Here is an 18503-nt window from a genome sequence, read left to right on the forward strand (position 1 = left end):
TCAATTTTTCGCATTGGGATGTTACACATTTGTTACTCATTGCCCTGATCCGAGTAGAGCGACGCGATTGCCGGATCCTCTGTTTCGTAGATGATCAGCACTTCGCGAAACTTGTCCACAAGCTGTAGCAGCTGGGAGCGGCGCAAGTTCTCAAAGTACATAATTTCCTCGAGATGATGTTCGCCCTTGAAATAACCGGCCTGCCAGAGGCGCACCATCAATGCCAAATCTTCCGGACTTGATGCGGCCGGTATACGGGCGACCGCTTTCCGATCCGGCTCGGGAAAGGCAGCCAGTAGCCGCCTCAACTTATCGTCATCATCATCGATCGAGGCGATGCTCTCATCGTTATCCGTACTCGATGCCATCTGCAGACCACCACCGACACTCGATCGATGGCTGGCCGAAGAGGGACGAGTGTTGGAGTTGGCTGTGGTCGTCATCACTCCCGATAAGCTGTTCGCGTAACGATCGTCACTGAGGGAATGCTTTCGGTTTGGCATCGGTACCGCCAACGGTTGACTAGACGAACCACTCGGAGCGGAACTACCGTACATTAGCCCATCCCTTAGCCGGTCACAGAGTTCCTTCTCCTGTAACGCTCCGCTTCCGTCGGGCATACCTGGTTCGCCATCGATTCCATCCAGATTAGCCACGAATTGTACGTACGTGTGAAGTTGCATTAGCAGGTGGTGCTGCAGCATCCACAGTACCATCTGCGCTAACCGACCCTGACGGGCGGGATGCTGTAATGGGGTCGTCAGATGACCGATCGAGGTCGGCAGAGAGAAATCGCTGATTACCTCAAACAGTGACATACCCGGGAACTTGGTTGCGAACTTGTCCGGTAGATTGGAGTGAATGTTTAGCTGTGCATCGGGCGCTATCACGTACACGTTCGTTTCGCACAGCGGATAAATAATGGTCGCCTTAGCCCAGTACACGAGGTGACCGACGATCTGGTAGACGTAATCGATCAGCAGCTCCGCATCGGAAGCCATATTTTGCAGGCTTTTCAGCGGATTGTATACCTCGATCAACTGCAACAACATGTTTGCACCCGATGGCGGTACACAATCGAACAGTTCGGAAGGATCGACAAGCAGCAGCATACCGTGGTAGGGTTTCAGTGCCTCCAGACAGCGGTCAATTGTTTCCGGTTCAATGACGAGCCCCTTTTTGTGGAACTGGTGTGCCTTCTGGGGAAGGCAGAAGCTTAGTGTAACGGTTTGATTCATCGTCACGTTAAGCAACCCCGTCGTGCAGAGGTCATGGTAAATCTGGAACGAACCCACTCGATTCGATTAGGAATTCCAACAGCGGGTGGCTCGCGCCGTACGTACGGTTTTGATGAACTGCGCCAACGTGGTGTTTTTCAGGATCGTATCAAACACACTGACCGCGGTGTTTGCGGCTGCACATGCTGCATTCGTTGCCGTTGCCTGTCCGCCTGCTCCCGATGGTCCTGTTCCTCCAACACCACCGGGTCCGCTCGGACCACCCGTGACGGCTCCTGACGGCCCAGTCGGTTGTTCTAGTGTTTCCTGCAGTGCACTGTTCTCGTCGATCACAGCAAGCATGATTTTGATTTCACGTGAAAAGTAACTATCGCGACGCTCCTCGTAGATCAGTGCCATGCCGATCCGTTTACTAAGCTCATAATAGCACCGGACGACGGAGTAGCTGGCCGAGGCGTGCAGTGCAAAGACGACGTTGATCTGCACGTACGACGATTTCTGTTCGTTACCATCGCTACCCCGCAGCAGCGTTGGATGGGAAACGAAGCGCACATCGTTTACCTTCAGCTCGAACTTCTGATTACACAGCTCCGATTTGACGGCGAACAGTGTGGCAAGATCGTTGTCCGAAATGCCGTACAGCTGATCTGAGGAACCGGATTGGCAGGAGAGCAGGAATCAAAGAAAATTCATAATGAACAGGAGCAGTTTGGAAGACGACTGCCTAGCAAACTACGCTTTACCGTACCGAAACAGATGTTGGATGGCGGTGGAGCATTTTGCAGAATGTCATCTCCGGTGTTGATCAGCGAGTAAGGAGTCTTTCTGTGCGGTATCACCGAGGTCTGCAGCTGCTGCGGTAAGTTGTATGGATAGCGGAACAGCAATTTATCGCCCTTACTATCCGATTTTACCAAAATTATGCTCAACGGATTCACCTCCATCCTCTCGCGAGGATATTCGTTTGTTGTTTGTTGCTGATAAGGGTTGACGTACTGACAGTGCTGCCAGTTTGTTCAAAACGTGTTCAGCAAACCGTTTCGCAAGGACTCCCGCGGGATTTTATTGATCATGCCCCCACGAAGTAGTCACCATAGCGACTACAACTTCTTCCTGCTGAGCTGCGAGTTTTAAAGCTGAAAGTTAAATCCATATTTGACCCACTTAGCCACGAAGGGCCCTGGAGAATAAACGACTCCGATGCCTGCTAGTACGATATCAAGCTGTGAACCGAAACGGTTTTATTCATTGCTGCAGATATGACGATTGCGTGGCGAATGAATCCTGGATGTGGTGCTGAGAAAGGGTGGGGTACCCTTGAACAAAATGATGGACAGTGAAGGCGTACGCGCCCGATAGCGCCGTTTCTACTGTTTCGCCATGGCCATCTGGCTCTGATACTGTTGCTGGAGCTTCTGCAGGTTCGCACGGTACTTGTCTTGCTTCTGCTCGAGCTGGTTGATGTTTTCCGAGCAGCGTTTTAGCTCTTTCGTAATATACTCGATACGCTTGGCGACGTTCTGTTTGCTGTCGTCGAGCTCCTGCTTCACCAGCACCGGACCGTACAGCTTGTACACCTGCAAATGCGATACAACATCTGCTGCTAAAACTGCCCAGTAAACCGGTCAACGTTCGCTGCTTACCGTGTTGGTTGGTTTCAGCATTTGCAGCTCCTCCAAAATGCTCTTGTTCTCAAGGTACTGGCCGTCGAGCTGGCGCTGCGTTTGCACGAGCTTCGAGAATTCTATAAAAGGAGCCAAAAGTGACGCAAAATTTATGCCGGTTCCGGGAACGTCGTGGGCGATGCTGAAGGTTTACCTTTCTGTGAATCTTTGAAGTTCTTCAGCTCAGCCTCCAGCTTACGTTGCAGAACTGCGACTTCCTTATCCATTTGGAATTCTTTGGAATATTCAGGAATCGCGAGGAACTTCTGAGGAAAAATCTGCTGCACACTTCGCGGAAACCAGAGCTCGGTGTTTGTGTGGTTCTGTCAATTTTGACACTACTCGACAGTGATGCCAGCGCAGGGCGGACTTTTCCGGCCTTGTTGCGTCCACATCATCCGCGGATTACCGCGACAATGGAGGGCGGATTTATCTTTTTTTCAGAGTGAATCACCGGTTAGATGGTTTCAAAAGTAACAATTAAGTTCATTAATTGGTGTCTATCGAGGCAGTTTAAACGCCTTCATCCTTTTATTCAATTGGCATTCCTTTACTATCTTCCGTTGCTACGACTTCCAAAACATTTTTAATCCATTCCACGTGGCGTTGTACGGAAGTGGAAAGGACGCGATGTGGTTTGCTAGTTTTTCTAGAATCTTCTGGATTCAAAGGTTTGCCAACTACACCGCTTAGAAACCATGCGCCGTCCTTTCGATACATCAGGGGTGCCCCTGAGTAGCCCTCGAACAAATTGTGACCAGAGATGCCGATGGTACAAATCGGATTGGTTTTGTTTGATCCACTTAGCTCTTCTGACTTCACGTTTAGCCGTCCGCCATAGAAGGCACACTCGTGTAGGGAGATACGCTGCAACATCACCGACAATTTGGTTTTACTGAAATCCCCTATATTGAGAAGTAGTACATGGTTACTAGCACATAGAATAATTAGTAACTTTATAATCATTACCCTCAGCGTTCGCTCCCCAACCGAATGAATGCAGTATATTAGTATTCGATTCGTAGTGCTCCTTTGCTGTGGGGATGCAGATCGGATATGGGGAGTCCGGGGAATCGAGGTTAATTCTTTCCTTGAGACGTAGCAATGCTATATCGAAACCAAGCTGGCCTGGTTTATACATATCATGGATGGAAACATATTCTACATAGGAAGGTTCCACATCTTCATTAACAGTATTGTTCACATCGCTGTACTCGTATTTCGCATTAACCAACGCGACGATACTGTGGAATTAATACAAATCGATCCAAATGTTAAAGCCAAGGGTCAAGCCAAACGGTCTACTACTTACCTTTCACTTGCTACTTTGTGCACACAATGAGCCGATGTAAGTACATGATTAGCGGTGATTAAACTTCCGACGCATCGTGTCATGAGAATTTGTCCTTGATTGCTAATGTACAACAACACTCCAAAGGACGTTTTATCTGAACGTGTAGCCTTCGAAGCACCACTAAGACATTTTGGCTCGAGATCAACTTTCTTTCTGTAGATATCTTTTAAAGCGCAACAAATAGTGTGCTCCTCCAAGCTGGGCTGAGCAAAATAAATACCATAAGGACAATTGAATAATAATTTAGTACAAACGAGGATTGATAATAAGGGCACTTACTCGTTCAGAATCAGCGCAAGCCTCCAGTGCATCGTCGAGTAGTTTAAATTCTGGTTTCGATATGAATAGCCGACCGAAAAATTGGTTCCACTTGGAACACTCTTCTAGTTTTACGCATTTTCCGAGAGTATCTGATGATGTTTGACACGACAATCCCCAAAGAACTGTGATCAGCATCGAAATGCAGATTAGAACGCCTAAAGATCTGCTTGCAATCATGGTTCCTCTCGCCACTAGCACCAGACTGACTCTACGTGGTTCGATACAGTTGAGTTTAAATAGACGCTATCTTTTCGCGCTGGCTCTTATCAATAATGCTGCCAATGCAAGAACGCCTCTGATCCTTGTTTGTATCGGGTATCCTCCTTCCGAAAAAACCCGATAACTGGCGCATGAGATAACATCTGTGTAACATTTATTTGGCAAAAAGTGGGAGGTGAACCGCTTTCGTTGCACACATCAATTTGCACGCGGGTTTTTTTTTGGAATGGCCAGAGTTATCCACATTGAGTGGCGAGAATATTCTGTTCGAAGATAGATTCTATAGACTGTGAAATCGAATTCGTAGAACTGCGAAAATCCATCAGCCACAAGTGTGGATTTGATATAGTCAGTAGACTGACACACGATGGAACTAGTCTGTATTGTGTTGCTATTATTCAAATTTTATCTCTTAAGGATTAAACCAACTCAATCATAATGCCAAAGAGGCAGTTTATTGTGTTGCTCGGGCTGGAGCTTGCATCTCAAGCATTAATTGTTGTCAATAGCGTTGTCCATCAAAAAAATTTTAAAAGCCTTTAGTACACGACGCCTTTCATTCACTATACACACAAATGTATCATTCAAGTCATATCTATCTAGAATAACCTGTATTGGATTTACTGGGTCACGTACTCTCCTCGCCTCCTCCAAAAATTATCTTTGCACATCTTGCTGGTCGCCATGTATTATGTCTTCAATCCACCCTGTATGATGTGGAAGGAAAGTAGAAATGACGCGATTTGGTTTGATCGATCCCTTTTTATCTTCCGGATTCAATGGCTTTCCAACTACACCTAGTAGAAACCATGCGCCATTTTTTCGATACATCAGGGGCGCGCCAGAGTATCCCTCGAACAAATTATGTCCGGAGATGCCGAGTGTGCAAATTAAGTCATTACTGTTAATGATAATTTTCTCAAACTCGTCGGTATGCGAGCTATTGACGCCTTCCTTTACACACTGTTCCAGAGAGATGCGTTGCAACGTAACGGATAATTTGATGTCAGTTAAAATTCCTATAGTGGCCAAAAATGTATGGTTACTAGCTGTACACGTAGATAATTAGCCAGCTTTACGGTCATTACCTTCAGCGTTTGCTCCCCAGCCGAATGAATGCAGAATATAGTTATCCGATTCATAGTGCTCCTCTGCTGTGGGGATGCAGATCGGATATGGGGAGTCCGGGGCATTAATCTCAATCTCCTTTTTGAGAAGTAGCAATGCTATATCCCAATAAACCTGGGCTGGGTCATACTCCTCATATGTGATAACAGACTCTACGTAGGAAGGTTCTACGCCGAGACTGACAGTACCATTCTCTCCGTTGTGAACGTATTTCGCATTGATATACAAGGTGATGCTTAGAGATTTGCATAAATCAAACCGAATAATATAGATATTGTATGACTAGTAGCAAACGGTATACTTCTTGCTTCTGTGAATTCTCACCTTTCACTTGCTACTTCGTGCACACAGTGGGCCGAGGTTAGCACAAGATTCGCGTCGATTAAACTCCCAACGCATCGCTTCACGGAAGAATTCGTTTGGTTGTGAATGTATATGAATACTCCGAAGGATGTTTTACTTGAGACTCGACGATCAGGGTCCAGGGTTTTTTTACTCTCAACACATTTGGGCGTCCCAATGTCCCGATGTTGGCCTATATCTTGTTTGCCTATATCTTCTTTGTAAATATCTTCACGGGAGCAGCACATTTCCCGGTCTTGTAATTCAGTCTAAATCAGAGAAAAGTCATATTGAATAAACGTAGAAACGACTCTAGATAATAAGATAATAAGGGCACTTACTCCAACAGAATTAGCGCAAGCTGCTATTGCATCGCTGAATAGTTCCAATTCTGATTTGGATATGTATGGTCGATCAAAAATTTGATTCCACGTGGAGCACTCTTTTAGTTTTACGCATTTTCCGAGAGTACACGATAATCCCCCATTTACCGTGATTAGCATTGAAACTACGATTAGAATACTAAAAGAACTACTTGCAATCATGGTTCTTCGCGGCACTAGTACCAGACTGTTTCTGTGGTTCCGCTCGACACATTTGAGTATAAATAGACGCTATCTTTTCGTGCTCACTCTTATCAATAATACTGCGAAATGAGAACGCAATGAGACTGGGAATTATGCCAATCCCAGAACGCTTGATCCTTGTTTGTGTAGAGTAATATTTAAAATAGTGAATACCACAGTCAGATGAGCATAATGCCGCTTAGAAATATTACATAGAGCCTTTGGTCAAGTTTCATTTTGCTTTTTCTCCTTGTTTGTCTCTAAATACCAATTCTTTTCTTCCTCAAATTCTGCTGTATTCGCTAATCCTTTACGTATGTTATCAAATCAACCAAATTTGCAAACAGGTTACGAAAAGATATCATAACTGCAAATTCGTAAGTTGTGGCGTTAAAGATGTTCTGTCACGAGTGTTTTCGAAAAAGGTTATCTAGAACTAAACCAAGTGTCGAATTAATATATGCACAAAACCTAATGCTTGGAAGATTTGCGCAGTAGCTAGCTAAAAAGGGGGGCGTATCGGTTATTAGCAAGATTAGCTGTTTACTTATCGCTACCAAACGATTCCACATTTTCAGCTTGTTCGCATGGGAACTATGTTGTGTGCTGGCTTGCGAAAAAAAGACCGCAGTCGATGGTAGACATTGGTAGAAGTGACATTGTCACCGGAAAACGAAAGGACTACGGGGCAAAGCAGTTGGTACGCGATGACTAGAATAGTTGGAATTGTAATATTCAGCCTTTCTCTGTTTGTTTGCCGAAGCATTGGTTATAGTGTAAGGCGAGAAAACTGCTTTGATAACTATGGAAAAGAAGGAATATGTGTCCCTTTATCAAATTGTAAAGAGCTGTCTGAATCGACGAAATCCAACGATATAGTCTCGTTGGCAGAATGGAACCGCATAGGAGCGTTGTTCAGGGCATGTAGCCACATCTCTGCACTTGAAACGATGGTTGGTATCCATTCCATGATTTGCTGTGCCAACGCCAGTGCTGAACTGTATCTTTAAATGTTTCAGGTTTGTTGTTTCACGGAGCTAAAACCGAACAAACTTGAATACTACGTCCCAAAAACGTGTGGCCATCCACCGGAGGCGAACGACACATTTGGATGGACCGTGTTAATAGGAACAGGACACTTTTATCGTAGATGCATTGGCACTCTGATCAACAATGCCTTTGTTCTGACGGCGGCTCATTGTGTGATGGGAGTGGAACCGCATGAGTAAGTAAATTTTCCACTTAACCGCAGGTACGGCAGTCATTCATCTATTGGGTTTCTACTGTTTCCTGCAGAATTACATTGTATTTTGGAAAGATTCCGGTGCGAGAGTTGCCTCAATGTTTAAAGCAGGATCAGTGTCAGACGGCTATGGCTCTTAATTTTACGGTGCACCCAGAGTTCAGAAAGAACACGAAGCACCTTTTCAACGTAGCAGTTATCGAGACGAACCTGAACGTACAACCAACGTTGGGAAACTACATTTATCCGATTTGTCTTCCGCTCAACGCCACAGAAGAGGATACGGAACAAGCAAAGAGGCACATTTCACGACCGCGCATCTATAACGCAAGTAAGTCAATAGCTCCTAACGATTAAGTGATGAAGGGAGGATTTCGTTACTAAAGGCTCCGTTGTTTCTTCTGCGCTTGGATTGGTAGACAACGAAATACAGGAGGCATGTGGATATTCGGGGGCACCAATCGTTGTGAAGGACGCTAGGCGGTATTATGTCGTCGGAGTAGCCAATCATCCCGTAGCATGTGATCGGAATAGGGTAAAGCGCGACGTAACACCAATCATGGAGTATGTAGATTGGATACTCAGTACTCTGCCACACGGTAAAGAAGAACCCACAACAATCAAACCTTAAACCCGGAACAAACGGGTTCAAAATAAACAGCTAACTACGTCGGGAATGTTGTTTTCGCTTTGAGAAGTACGAAACGCGCCACGAAAGTTCCTACTAGTGCTTTTGTTCTACGTTGTGTTTTAAATGCGCTGTTTGCTCAACGGTTCGCTCGGAACAGAACAGTGCTGTCAAAAACCACCGCCAACTGTCAAAAATAAAATCCAGTATGGCGGTGCAAAAAGTGTCATGACGCGTCCTGTGTAATTAACACATCTTGGCCAAACGTTGTTGCTTTCCTTCTCCATTTTTTATTTAAGTTTCCTTTTGACAAGTTGCGTGGTTCGCTTTATTTGATGAAATAAGTAAAATCGGGCATTTTGTGATTATTCTGGTGTATTTTCCACATACCATGGCTGAGGGAAGTTAAAAAAGGTGCGCAACCGGATCAACGCAAAGAAAAGGGACGCGCTTGCGGCGTGCGTGCATACGTGATTCTGGTTCTGGTGCGGCTGACGCTCCTTCCCGGGTGGTGTGGTAAATCCCGGGATGTGGTAAAGTGTGTGCCTGTTGGTGGATTTTCTTGTAGGGTGCGAATTTGGCTAGAGCATAAAGTGAAGGAGGTGTTGTCTGCCGGTGTTAACGCGAAAAAAGAAGAGGTGCTTCCGCCGGTGCAGTGAAGTGTACCGTCCGATGGTCTCCCGTCCTCTCCGTGATCGATGGCAACCACCACCGAACCGATTATGGCGGCCCTTAATACCCCAAAACGCCTGAAAACGATGGTTCCACAGTGTCACAATTATTTGAGTACGCCTCCGCCGTCGTCGTCGATGGGCATCGGATCGCCTCCGCTCGAGTCGCTGTCGTTTGGCAATTTCGACGCGCTGGCACCGACGACAACGGCGACGGCGATCGTTGCCGTGGCATCCGCAACCGCAACGACAACACCGCAGCAGCAGCAGCAGCAGCAGCAGCAACAGCAGCAACAACAACTGTGGAACAACTCATCTAGTTGGCTGAACGAAGCAACCAGCCCATCGTCTAGTTGTGGTTCGCCGGATGGGTTGCTGAACCGCAGCTTCAACGGTGGCCACAACGGTACCGGTACGCCAAAAACCTGGAGTTCGTCGGGCGGCGGTTCGGCCGAAAAGTCGGAAAACAAGCGGGGCCGGCCACGGTCCGAGGCACTAACGACGCTCATGGTCGAAGGTTCGATTTCACCGTCCGCAATTAAATGCCGGTACTGCAATCGGGTGTTCCCGAGGGAGAAATCATTGCAGGCGCACCTCCGTACGCACACCGGTAAGCACAGAATAACTTCTTTTCGTTCGTTCGTCGTTTCTTTCATTTTTAGCATTCTGCAACGCGGCCCAACCCGAGTTGGACCGAGAAAACGATTTTAAATGCAAATTGTCGCTCGAGGGAAGCGTCAAATCGGAGGAATCGGGTTTTCGCTGATTCGCTGCTGCTGCTGCTCTCAGCAGGCTACGACTAAGTTTTGGTCCACCGGTTGATCCACCGTTTAAAAGGTTCCCTGTGTTTAATGGTTGGATTGTGGAAACGCACGTAGCTTGCTGGGGTTCCATCGCTATTTCTGGCCTTTTTTTATGGTAGGTGTCCTACCTGCGACGCACCTGCCGCTGGGGTCGCTTAGTGTGGAATTCCCTTCCTGAGCTACATTCTTCCCTCGGGCGTTACAAGAGCGATCTCACTGTGGTGGAACGCCCTGTACCCTTCGGTGGTTTTCTGATGCGTGACTTTAAGAACGACCACCTGAGCTCCACACCGACAGCTGCTCAGCCCCCACCGCACCAAGAGGTGTTCGGGTTCGGGCCAGGTGCCGGCTGCAAAATTTTGGGGCCCATTTCCCTGTGTTGCGGCATAGCGGCGGCTTGAACCCTTGCAGTGCTTGCATTGCCGAATCGGTGTGGTTGGGGGAACGCTTAATAATGATGCTGTATGAAATAATTTCCTTTCTTTTCTGGGTCTGCCATCATCATCGCCATCATCATCATCATCAACATCGACAGCGGCATTGGCAGCATTAGCGATTCAGGGGCGCATAGTTAAGCTGCTGCTGCTGCTGCTGGAGTAGTACGTCACAGGTGGTGGTGAAGGTGGTCGTGGCGATTTCCAGCGGCCTGCTATTTAAAAGCTTCACCTCATCTTCGGTGCCGGTGCCGGCAAAGAAATGGCATAAGAAGGCGAAGCAGGCGGGGTTTTGGGCTGTTTGCGCAAACCTCTGGCGCTTTACCGGCAACATGGCCAAACGGCTGTGTGTGCGATCGAAGAATGCGTGGCGAAAGAGAGATGAAAACTTGATTGTTCTGTATGTGTGTGGGAGAGAGAGAGTGAGGGAGAGCGTCACAAACACACCGTTGTGTCTCAAGAACGTAACGTTCACTCCAAAGGCCCCATCGTACAGGTATAGCTGTGCTTTTAATGCCAGCACTAGCGACTTTACCTCTTTCTTCCATCGATCGATGGCTGCGACAATCGGGCGCACGCACGCACGCACGCACGCAGCCAAGGAAGTCTCCTTCGCTTGGTCACTTCTTCGCCTTGCACTTCTTCACGCCACTCGCCGGCATGGCTCAGCGGTTTCATTAAATGGCTTAAATAGCAGTTCGCGGTGGTACGCACGCTGCTTCGGCTCTTTTTTCGCTCCTCTTCCACTCTTTCGCTAGTGCCAGAAGACCTTCTTTCCTTCCATTCCACTTCTTTCTCCTGCTTCGCCCTCTACCTCCTTCTTCTGTCTGCTTTTGCTGCTGATTTTTAATTCTTCCGCCAGTTTTCACGATCTTCAGGGTTTTCTCGGTTTCTCTGCTCTCCCGTTTTGGTCTGATCTTCGCGTCCGTGCCTCAACGAATTCGGTCGATGCTTTTCTCGGTAATGGCCCTCTGGGGGAAGCATCCAGAACCCAGAAGACATATATTCCCCTGAGGACATCCCCAGATCGGATGTCTCTCGGTCGGTAGCATGCACTTGTCGCTTGTTCGACCGAACGGCGACCCTCTCTACCGAGTACCACATGACTGGTTTGGATTTGTAACGCAACGACAGGTTCCACCTGATGATGCACTGATGTCACGAGAGATGGTATCATTTTAGAGACACTTTTCGTTATTTGCTGCGGCTTGTGACCCGCAGGAAGTGATCGCCAACCTCAAGAATGAGCATGAAGCGGTACTGCATACGGATCATCGGCTTAAGTAACACCGGAGAAACGATCGAACACCAAGCCGGCTGCAAGGATTGAGATGAGGCTGCGCCTAATTGGAGCAGAAAAAAGGGGAAACAAATTCGGCCGGATGTCGGGCATTGGCGCAGAGAGCTTGAGAAAACACTCAATCGATCATGCACCATTAAGAGGCCCCGACTCTGGGAGGGGTGTAAGGTCTGGATGAGCAATGGCTGTCTGTGTGCCGTTGCCGTTCGGCGGATACCGCTCCTCCGGTGTGTATAATGATTACCGTCATTACTTCGATTCGCCTTCGATTTGCACGGCGCGGCACCCAGACAGCAACCTCTCCCCCCCCTAACCACGACCCAGGAAAATGGATCCCACTTCCCAGCTGGGGGAAGCGAGAAATCGACCGCAGTTCACGAACACCCGCATCTCCATTCGCTAGCGATCCCAATTTGTTTTGGGCTCTTCGTTTCGTGAAGTGCTTCACTTACTGCGATCGAGCGATCGCTCTGTCTGGCTTGACTCTGGAAACCTTGACTTTGAAATCTTGCCAATTTCTCGTGCCCGCCCGCCTGCAAGCTCTAGCTTATTGGCCGTGTTTCGTTTTAGGAAAATTCACAAAATACCATTTTCTGGTTAACCGGGAGCGCGCACACAGCTGTGCTGCAATATATTCGGCACAATCACATTTAATGATTAATGATGCGAAACCCCGACTTGGAGGAAGCTACCAAGAGCACCGTCTGCTGAAGAAAAGCTCTCGTCTGATGCTGGTCATTCACATTACGACGTCGTCGTTGTGGTCGTGGTTGGCGCGCAACCATCCGTATTGGCGAGAGCAGTAGAGAGAGGTTTTTTAAATTGGGCGGTTTAAATTGATTTTGATTAGGTTTCCCAACCCCCCCGGCAATACCTCGAAAGGGGTAGCTTCCGCAAGATGAAGAACGAAGGCTTAAGGAAGAAGGCTGCCGAAGCCCCATACGAGATCGGCGCAGATCAGATTCGCACGCGCAATGTAGCCAACCTCCTTTTTCCCGCGAGCTTTCCATGGTTATGATCGTTTCCTTGATTTATTGGTACTGTAGATGACTTAATCAACCATTTTTTTCGCTTCATTTTCATTCCTTCCAGTTGGGTGTCTCTCACGATTCGAAGATTCGATGTTTTGGCTTTATACTCGTTTTTGGCATAGCATTTTGAGCCACAGAGAAGACACACAGAACTCTTGCTTTCTGGCTACGGTACAGTTCGCATAAATCCGGCTTAAATATCTCATTTCAGCGTCGCAAATTTGATCGATTCTTATTAAAGATCACCACCAATCTGTGATGCGTAATTGTGGAACCAGCGATTTCATCTCGCTAGAAGCGCGCAGTTTAAAGCACATTCCTATAGGGAGCAGAAGCATCAGCCCGGCATCACGACCACGGGACGGCACACAAAGGATTAAAAAAGGGTCACGCGAAGAACGGATCCCATTCCTTTCTGAATGAGGTGGTAATAGGGTGCTACCTAGCTGTGGCAGGCTGGCAGTTTACTTTCTTGCGTTGCTGTCGCATCTGGAACGCTGATGTTGCTTTGCTACCCTCGCCGTACTGCTCGTGCGGCTTCCGGAGATATTTGATTACGCTTGCGCAATACACCATATCGCTATATACACGCAAGGGATTCTTGTGCACGTGTTCCGTGCTTGCTTGCGTGTCATAGAATTCGGTCAAGACACAGGACCCCGAAGAAGCGAAGCCACCGGATCACGCGAGCATCATATTGCCCCTTCTATTTTCATTCGTTTTCTGCACGTGAGGCAGGGAACGGGTTTCCTTGGGGTTCTTCTTCTTCTTCCTCTGGCTTCTGTTTGAGGGAATTGATTTTAAAGCGAGGGAAGGCAAGCCGCTTGCTAGCTGTCCCGTTTCCACGCACGCACTAGTGCTAGCCAAGGAATCGTCTTATCGCGAGGACAATAAGACAATCCCGTGCTCGCTTTTTTGCAGCAACAGCAGCAGCAGCAGCAGCAGGTAAGGAAAAGGTTCACTTTTTAACAAAAGAACCTCGATTGGTCCCGAGTATTTTTTTTTCTTCAATGCGCCGCGTCGTTGGCTGTGGCGGCAAAATGGGAGGGGAATCTCCTGTTACCTACCTTGAACATTTGGTGTCCGTAGAGCAGGCACCCGTGCCCCGTGGGATAGCACGAAGCATAAGAAAATGGATGAGATTAGCAAAAACCGAATGATGCTGGTGCAGCACAAAAACGAATGGAACACGTGGAGGAATCGCTCTTCAGCAAACGAGCAGGATTTGGATTTTATGTAGAACATTGTGGACTGGAAAATTGTTTCTAATTCTTCTCTTCGCTCTATGCTCCTGTTGCCGGATCTTAATACCTGAACTGTGGACCGACTTTGGTCGGTCGGATGTTGTCAGCCACGATCGATGATAGAGACAGCAGAAGAGAAAAGGAGCGAGCGAGAAGAAAGGACGTACGGCCCCCCGAAGCCGGTTTGTCACAGAAAAGGGATGCTTCTGTTTTGGGGTCCGGATTTCGGATTCGTTTTGTGTATGTGTGTACCGTTCGCAAACGGGACAACCCGGTTTTTCGGGGCCTAAGCATGCAGGAAGCATGAACAGACTCGTTCGTTCGTGTTTTCGTCCGTTCGTTCGTATGTTCGCGAAACGTGATTTCTCGTTTTTTTTTATCCATACCCTCTTCTCTAGGTGGACAAGACGTGACCGAGGTGGGACACGGTGCGCGCCTATGTGGCATATAAATCCCAAGCGCGCGTGGCTCAAGAGATTTAAACCGAACAGCATTCCGTTAGGACACCGTGTCCCAACGGGAGGTTGTAACTTAATACGCAAAGAATGGATGAATGATGGGCAACAGAGAAAGAGAGAAAGAGAGGATCTCGGGAGGATCGTTTAAAGGCCAACCGGCCGCCGGACAAACAACATAACCACCACCATCATGATGCGTCAGAGTTGCATTGGATTTCTAAACACGATCGAATGTGACCAGGCAGATGGTGGTCAGTGATGGAATTCTGTTGAATTCACGACACGTAGTACGAGTATTCGCTTTTATTTTGTTTACTTATCGGGGCATTTAAAGCTATAATGGTGACGAAGTACACATATACCTTATGTTAGGACCTGTGAGATGCTACTGGCTGATCTTTAATGGTTTTTTTTTGCACTTATTCACAGGAGAGCGACCGTATCATTGCGACTATCCCGGGTGTACGCGTGCATTCACACAGAGTGGTCAGCTAAAAACGCATCAGCGGCTACATACCGGTGAGCGGCCTTTTATCTGTGCGGCAGCGCGCTGTCAGATGCGGTTTACGCACGCTAACCGCCACTGTCCGGATCATCCGTACGAGACACTGAAGCGGTGCGACGATTTCGTCATCCAAACCGTGCCGGAGCAGAACGGTGAGGTGCTGAAGTGGCTGGAAAAGTATCGAGCCGAGCGAGAGGATCGGACACCGACCCGGAAAACACCGAAGCGCAACAGTAATCGTGGTGGTGGTGATCTGATGACCGGTAGTGGCGGCAGCAATCGTACGAACAATGAGAATGAAAACCAGCGACCATCGGCGATGCAACGGCCGCCAGATAACGATGAGAACAGACACCACGGTGGTTACGGTGGTGGCTATGGCACGGACAGTGCCAGTAGCGGTGGAATGGGTGTCGATCGGAATGGCTCACTGCTACAGTCACCGATCACACCGAACAATACGTACAAATCGAGCCGCAAGGGACTGATGTGTGAACTCGACATGAACGCTGGCCGTGGCCTGGTGGCCAGTCCGGTGACGACCAAAACGAAGACGAGCACGCGCCCAAAGCTTATCCAGTGGCAGGAACCACCGCTGATGCCCACGTCGGCCCACGGGGAGGACGATGACGAACCGGAAGGATCGGGCGATGAGGAATCCTGTGCGCCCGCGCAGTCCACCTTCAATCCGAAGAAGAAGTGGCTCCGGGAGGCTTGGCAGGATGATTTGGCGAAACCGCTCGAACCAAACGTGATCTCGCAGAAGGTGTTCGCTTCGACGACCTCGACGATGGCCCTGAAGCAGCAGTTACATCAGGAAAGCAGCAGTAAACATTCGCCGGTAAAGAGAGCGTTCGGTCAGCAGCAGTCGATCACAGGCCACAAGCAGCACCAGCAGCCATTACCTCGCAGTAGCGCCACCAGTAGTCTCCCGGTTCCGGTACTAATGGGAACCACACAGACGGCGGCACCAACCACCACACCCCTCCTGCCTGTACCCATCATCGATCCTAATCAAATGCGCCCAACGGTACTGATGGTGGCGAGTAAAGACTGTGCCCGGCCGCTTTGTGATCAACCGGCTGCCCTGCTAACCAACGGAGCACCGAAACCGGAGGAGAACAATCGCAAACTACAGGGTGCCCTTGCTCTGATGCAACTTGCCACGGAGGACGCACAGGTTGGTGGTGCCGTTACAGTCGACGAACGTTGCAACACATTGGCTGAGGAGGATGCGCTGCTTAATGGAACGCAAACGCCACTTTATGCTTACGATGGTTCCAGTAACGTTGCCACATTAACAGACAAGGTACCATCGTACCAGTCGCCGGGGTACAGCGTTAACGGCACACATGGAGGACACGAAGTTTATGAATAACGTTCCGAATGAGCCGATTTTTTGTACGTTATTTCCAAAGAAACCAACCAACAATCGTAGAGGCAAAAGGACTCCAAAGAACGTCTGCTTCTCGGGTTTAGTAAGAGTTGTACGTTAGACTAGGCGTACCGGTGTGTATAGAGTGGAAGGGCGATGTCATAGGTTAGCTATTATTCCCTGTGATTAACTTAAAGAACCCTATCCCCATCCCTTCCTTCCGTAAGATGTTTAACTAATTTACACTGATTATGATTAGGAGATTTGCTACACGAGCGGACTAAATTCTCCCCTTTAATATTCTGGTAGGCAGCATACCAACTACACTCACCAATTTTGCTACTTTTGCTTTGTTTTGAATGACCAACATCACGAACTTCTTCCCCCTATTTTCTGGCCGCTCTGTTTGGCTTCTTCTGCTTTGGTCTAATAACGAAAACGGATCCGATTATGTTTTTTTTTAAATCATCAAAAGTATACATTATATATTATCACTGCAGCGCTGGTCGATCGAGTATACGCAGTATGGCTTAGTGTAAGCAAACTGAAAAGTAATTTATTTTTTCATTAATATAAATTTCATTACCAAGATCACATCCAATCCTTTGCGAATTTGATAACGTGTGCGCCGTGTGTACAGCAACAGTCGTCTAAAAATCGTTTTCCATCGGCTCAAGCACAAGCACGAGCTCTGTAGTAGATAGGATTGAACAAAGTGTAATTTAGTGTAGCTGTGGTATGTACAAGGCGAGCGGTGTACATAGCGAAGAATGAAATATACCTATAAACCACACGTTTTGTGACTAAATGCGCCAATGTGTCTAGCTTTATTTCCATCGCTCACTGTTTTGTAAGGCTGTCCAAGGGAAGCACCTGTGTATTTTGGAGATAATCAAGAAGACAAGCGCCACCACTATAGGGTGGCGCATCATCGGTGGAGAGAAGTGCATATGCAACCACAGGCACACGCACACACATACAACACTACTCGTGAAGGCATTGCAATATAATTCTAGGTTTTATTTCGAAACCGGTCTCCGGCTCGAAGTGGATTAGCATTTTTGGGGAACGAACGAACGAAGGCGCTCAATCGACACGATTGCTGCCGCCAGACGGCTTGGCCAGATTGATTCGAATTGGTGCTGCCCCAAAGTGGCAATAGTAAAGCGCGGAAACTGTATGTTAGTGTACGTTAGCCAATCGCTCCGAGACATCCTTCCAGTTCACCACATCGAACACGGCATCCACGTAGTTCGGCCGGAGGTTCTTGTACTGCAGATAGTAGGCATGTTCCCACACATCAATGCCTAGCAACGGCACGAGTCCTGCGATGGATGGAAGGGAATGGGAATGGAAAACAGATCGAAAATTTCTACAGGAAAGAGGTCCGTCGTGCACACACGCGCGCACCCGCTTACCGGTTGTTGCTTCGAGTGGATCCTGGTTCGGACAGGCAGCGATCTGCAGCAACTTGGTCTTCTTGTTGTATCCTAGCCAAGCCCATCCGGAACCCTGGACGGCCACGGCGGCCGCCTTCATTTCCTTCTTGAAGTTTTCGATGCTTTGAAAGTCACGCTTCAGAGCCTGCTGCAGCTCCGCCGAAGGGTCACTGCGATCGGGCGAAAGGTTCTTCCAGAAGATGGAGTGATTGATATGGCCACCACCGTTGAACTTAATCGCCGCACCGAGCTGAATAATCTTCGAGACGTCGTTCTTTGCGACCGCATCCTTTAGCTGTTCCTCAGCCGCGTTCAGGTTCGTAACGTACGCGTTGTGATGCTTCTGATGGTGAAGCTGTTAAAGCAGACGGGGAGAGAATAATTACATTAAAAAATGGACGACCACCCCATTTTGTGCATTCTCCATCTTTACCTCCATTATCTCGCGGCAGATGACCGGCTCGAGTGCACCGAAATCGTACGGCAAATCCGGCAGCGTATGCTTGCTGCGGCATCCTAGAATCGCGCCACAGTTTCTGC

The 18503-nt window shown here is 48.2% G+C and overlaps 7 protein-coding genes across 8 annotated transcripts in view; 2 read left to right on the plus strand and 5 right to left on the minus strand.

The window, feature by feature from the left end:
* Positions 1 to 29: 29 nt before the first annotated feature.
* On the minus strand, positions 30 to 2219 carry LOC125956084 (GATOR complex protein NPRL3). The gene is made up of 3 exons (XM_049687618.1): positions 1987 to 2219; positions 1344 to 1885; positions 30 to 1280 (listed from the first exon to the last, which is right to left on the minus strand). The coding sequence occupies exons 1-3, from the start codon at positions 2180 to 2182 to the stop codon at positions 33 to 35; spliced, it is 1986 nt and encodes a 661-aa protein (XP_049543575.1). The 5' UTR covers positions 2183 to 2219; the 3' UTR covers positions 30 to 32.
* Positions 2220 to 2449: 230 nt separating this feature from the next.
* On the minus strand, positions 2450 to 3228 carry LOC125956133 (probable prefoldin subunit 6). Its single transcript, XM_049687707.1, has 3 exons — positions 3057 to 3228; positions 2882 to 2982; positions 2450 to 2815 (listed from the first exon to the last, which is right to left on the minus strand). Exons 1-3 carry the CDS (start codon positions 3127 to 3129, stop codon positions 2606 to 2608), a joined length of 384 nt encoding a protein of 127 aa, XP_049543664.1. The 5' UTR covers positions 3130 to 3228; the 3' UTR covers positions 2450 to 2605.
* Positions 3229 to 3403: 175 nt separating this feature from the next.
* On the minus strand, positions 3404 to 4749 carry LOC125956117 (CLIP domain-containing serine protease 14D-like). The gene is made up of 4 exons (XM_049687683.1): positions 4536 to 4749; positions 4215 to 4459; positions 3872 to 4146; positions 3404 to 3807 (listed from the first exon to the last, which is right to left on the minus strand). Exons 1-4 carry the CDS (start codon positions 4710 to 4712, stop codon positions 3434 to 3436), a joined length of 1071 nt encoding a protein of 356 aa, XP_049543640.1. The 5' UTR covers positions 4713 to 4749; the 3' UTR covers positions 3404 to 3433.
* A 438-nt stretch (positions 4750 to 5187) lies between these two features.
* Positions 5188 to 6814, minus strand: LOC125956115 (mast cell tryptase-like). The gene is made up of 4 exons (XM_049687680.1): positions 6608 to 6814; positions 6249 to 6535; positions 5885 to 6159; positions 5188 to 5815 (listed from the first exon to the last, which is right to left on the minus strand). The coding sequence occupies exons 1-4, from the start codon at positions 6809 to 6811 to the stop codon at positions 5454 to 5456; spliced, it is 1128 nt and encodes a 375-aa protein (XP_049543637.1). The 5' UTR covers positions 6812 to 6814; the 3' UTR covers positions 5188 to 5453.
* Positions 6815 to 7477: 663 nt separating this feature from the next.
* Positions 7478 to 8929, plus strand: LOC125956124 (serine protease 7-like). The gene is made up of 5 exons (XM_049687694.1): positions 7478 to 7532; positions 7608 to 7785; positions 7852 to 8057; positions 8129 to 8406; positions 8495 to 8929. The coding sequence occupies exons 2-5, from the start codon at positions 7783 to 7785 to the stop codon at positions 8704 to 8706; spliced, it is 699 nt and encodes a 232-aa protein (XP_049543651.1). The 5' UTR covers positions 7478 to 7532; positions 7608 to 7782; the 3' UTR covers positions 8707 to 8929.
* A 226-nt stretch (positions 8930 to 9155) lies between these two features.
* On the plus strand, positions 9156 to 17036 carry LOC125956076 (zinc finger protein 148). The gene is made up of 2 exons (XM_049687591.1): positions 9156 to 9984; positions 15074 to 17036. The coding sequence occupies exons 1-2, from the start codon at positions 9402 to 9404 to the stop codon at positions 16525 to 16527; spliced, it is 2037 nt and encodes a 678-aa protein (XP_049543548.1). The 5' UTR covers positions 9156 to 9401; the 3' UTR covers positions 16528 to 17036.
* An 18-nt stretch (positions 17037 to 17054) lies between these two features.
* The window catches only part of LOC125956126 (superoxide dismutase [Mn], mitochondrial), a 1787-nt gene continuing 338 nt past the window's right edge, over positions 17055 to 18503 (minus strand). Inside the window, exons 2-5 of one of the 2 annotated variants that reach the window (XR_007469142.1) lie at positions 18397 to 18499; positions 17943 to 18318; positions 17306 to 17849; positions 17055 to 17215 (exon numbers count right to left, since the gene is read on the minus strand). Coding sequence is in view for 1 of the 2 variants with exons in the window: in XM_049687697.1 (XP_049543654.1) it covers positions 17707 to 17849; positions 17943 to 18318; positions 18397 to 18499 (622 nt within the window). In the remaining variant the exon portion in view is untranslated. Of the gene's footprint in view, positions 17850 to 17942; positions 18319 to 18396; positions 18500 to 18503 lie in introns of both variants that reach the window. The other variant, XM_049687697.1, reaches the window with a different exon arrangement.

The sequence above is a fragment of the Anopheles darlingi genome, chromosome 3 (genome assembly GCF_943734745.1).
Source record: "Anopheles darlingi chromosome 3, idAnoDarlMG_H_01, whole genome shotgun sequence".
In the NCBI taxonomy this organism is placed as follows: domain Eukaryota; kingdom Metazoa; phylum Arthropoda; class Insecta; order Diptera; family Culicidae; genus Anopheles; species Anopheles darlingi.

Excerpts from the sequence above, each read along its gene's own strand:
- LOC125956076 (XM_049687591.1), top strand. The coding sequence starts at position 9,402 with ATGGCAACCACCACCGAACCGATTATGGCGGCCCTTAATACCCCAAAA. Across the intron at positions 9,985-15,073 it reads GCACCTCCGTACGCACACCG|GAGAGCGACCGTATCATTGC; the intron begins GTAAGCACAGAA and ends ACTTATTCACAG.
- LOC125956115 (XM_049687680.1), bottom strand. The coding sequence starts at position 6,811 with ATGATTGCAAGTAGTTCTTTTAGTATTCTAATCGTAGTTTCAATGCTA. Across the intron at positions 6,536-6,607 it reads CTTGCGCTAATTCTGTTGGA|ACTGAATTACAAGACCGGGA; the intron begins GTAAGTGCCCTT and ends TCTCTGATTTAG. Across the intron at positions 5,816-5,884 it reads CTGGGGAGCAAACGCTGAAG|GAATTTTAACTGACATCAAA; the intron begins GTAATGACCGTA and ends TGGCCACTATAG.
- LOC125956084 (XM_049687618.1), bottom strand. The coding sequence starts at position 2,182 with ATGGAGGTGAATCCGTTGAGCATAATTTTGGTAAAATCGGATAGTAAG. Across the intron at positions 1,886-1,986 it reads GCCATCCAACATCTGTTTCG|ATCAGCTGTACGGCATTTCG; the intron begins GTACGGTAAAGC and ends CCGGTTCCTCAG. Across the intron at positions 1,281-1,343 it reads TGGCGCAGTTCATCAAAACC|ATTTACCATGACCTCTGCAC; the intron begins GTACGTACGGCG and ends GGTTCGTTCCAG.
- LOC125956124 (XM_049687694.1), top strand. Across the intron at positions 8,058-8,128 it reads ATGGGAGTGGAACCGCATGA|AATTACATTGTATTTTGGAA; the intron begins GTAAGTAAATTT and ends TGTTTCCTGCAG. Across the intron at positions 8,407-8,494 it reads ACCGCGCATCTATAACGCAA|ACAACGAAATACAGGAGGCA; the intron begins GTAAGTCAATAG and ends TTGGATTGGTAG.
- LOC125956133 (XM_049687707.1), bottom strand. The coding sequence starts at position 3,129 with ATGGATAAGGAAGTCGCAGTTCTGCAACGTAAGCTGGAGGCTGAGCTG. Across the intron at positions 2,983-3,056 it reads CTTCAAAGATTCACAGAAAG|AATTCTCGAAGCTCGTGCAA; the intron begins GTAAACCTTCAG and ends CTCCTTTTATAG. Across the intron at positions 2,816-2,881 it reads TGCTGAAACCAACCAACACG|GTGTACAAGCTGTACGGTCC; the intron begins GTAAGCAGCGAA and ends TCGCATTTGCAG.
- LOC125956117 (XM_049687683.1), bottom strand. The coding sequence starts at position 4,712 with ATGCTGATCACAGTTCTTTGGGGATTGTCGTGTCAAACATCATCAGAT. Across the intron at positions 4,460-4,535 it reads CTTGCGCTGATTCTGAACGA|CCCAGCTTGGAGGAGCACAC; the intron begins GTAAGTGCCCTT and ends TATTTTGCTCAG. Across the intron at positions 3,808-3,871 it reads TTGGGGAGCGAACGCTGAGG|GGGATTTCAGTAAAACCAAA; the intron begins GTAATGATTATA and ends TTCTCAATATAG.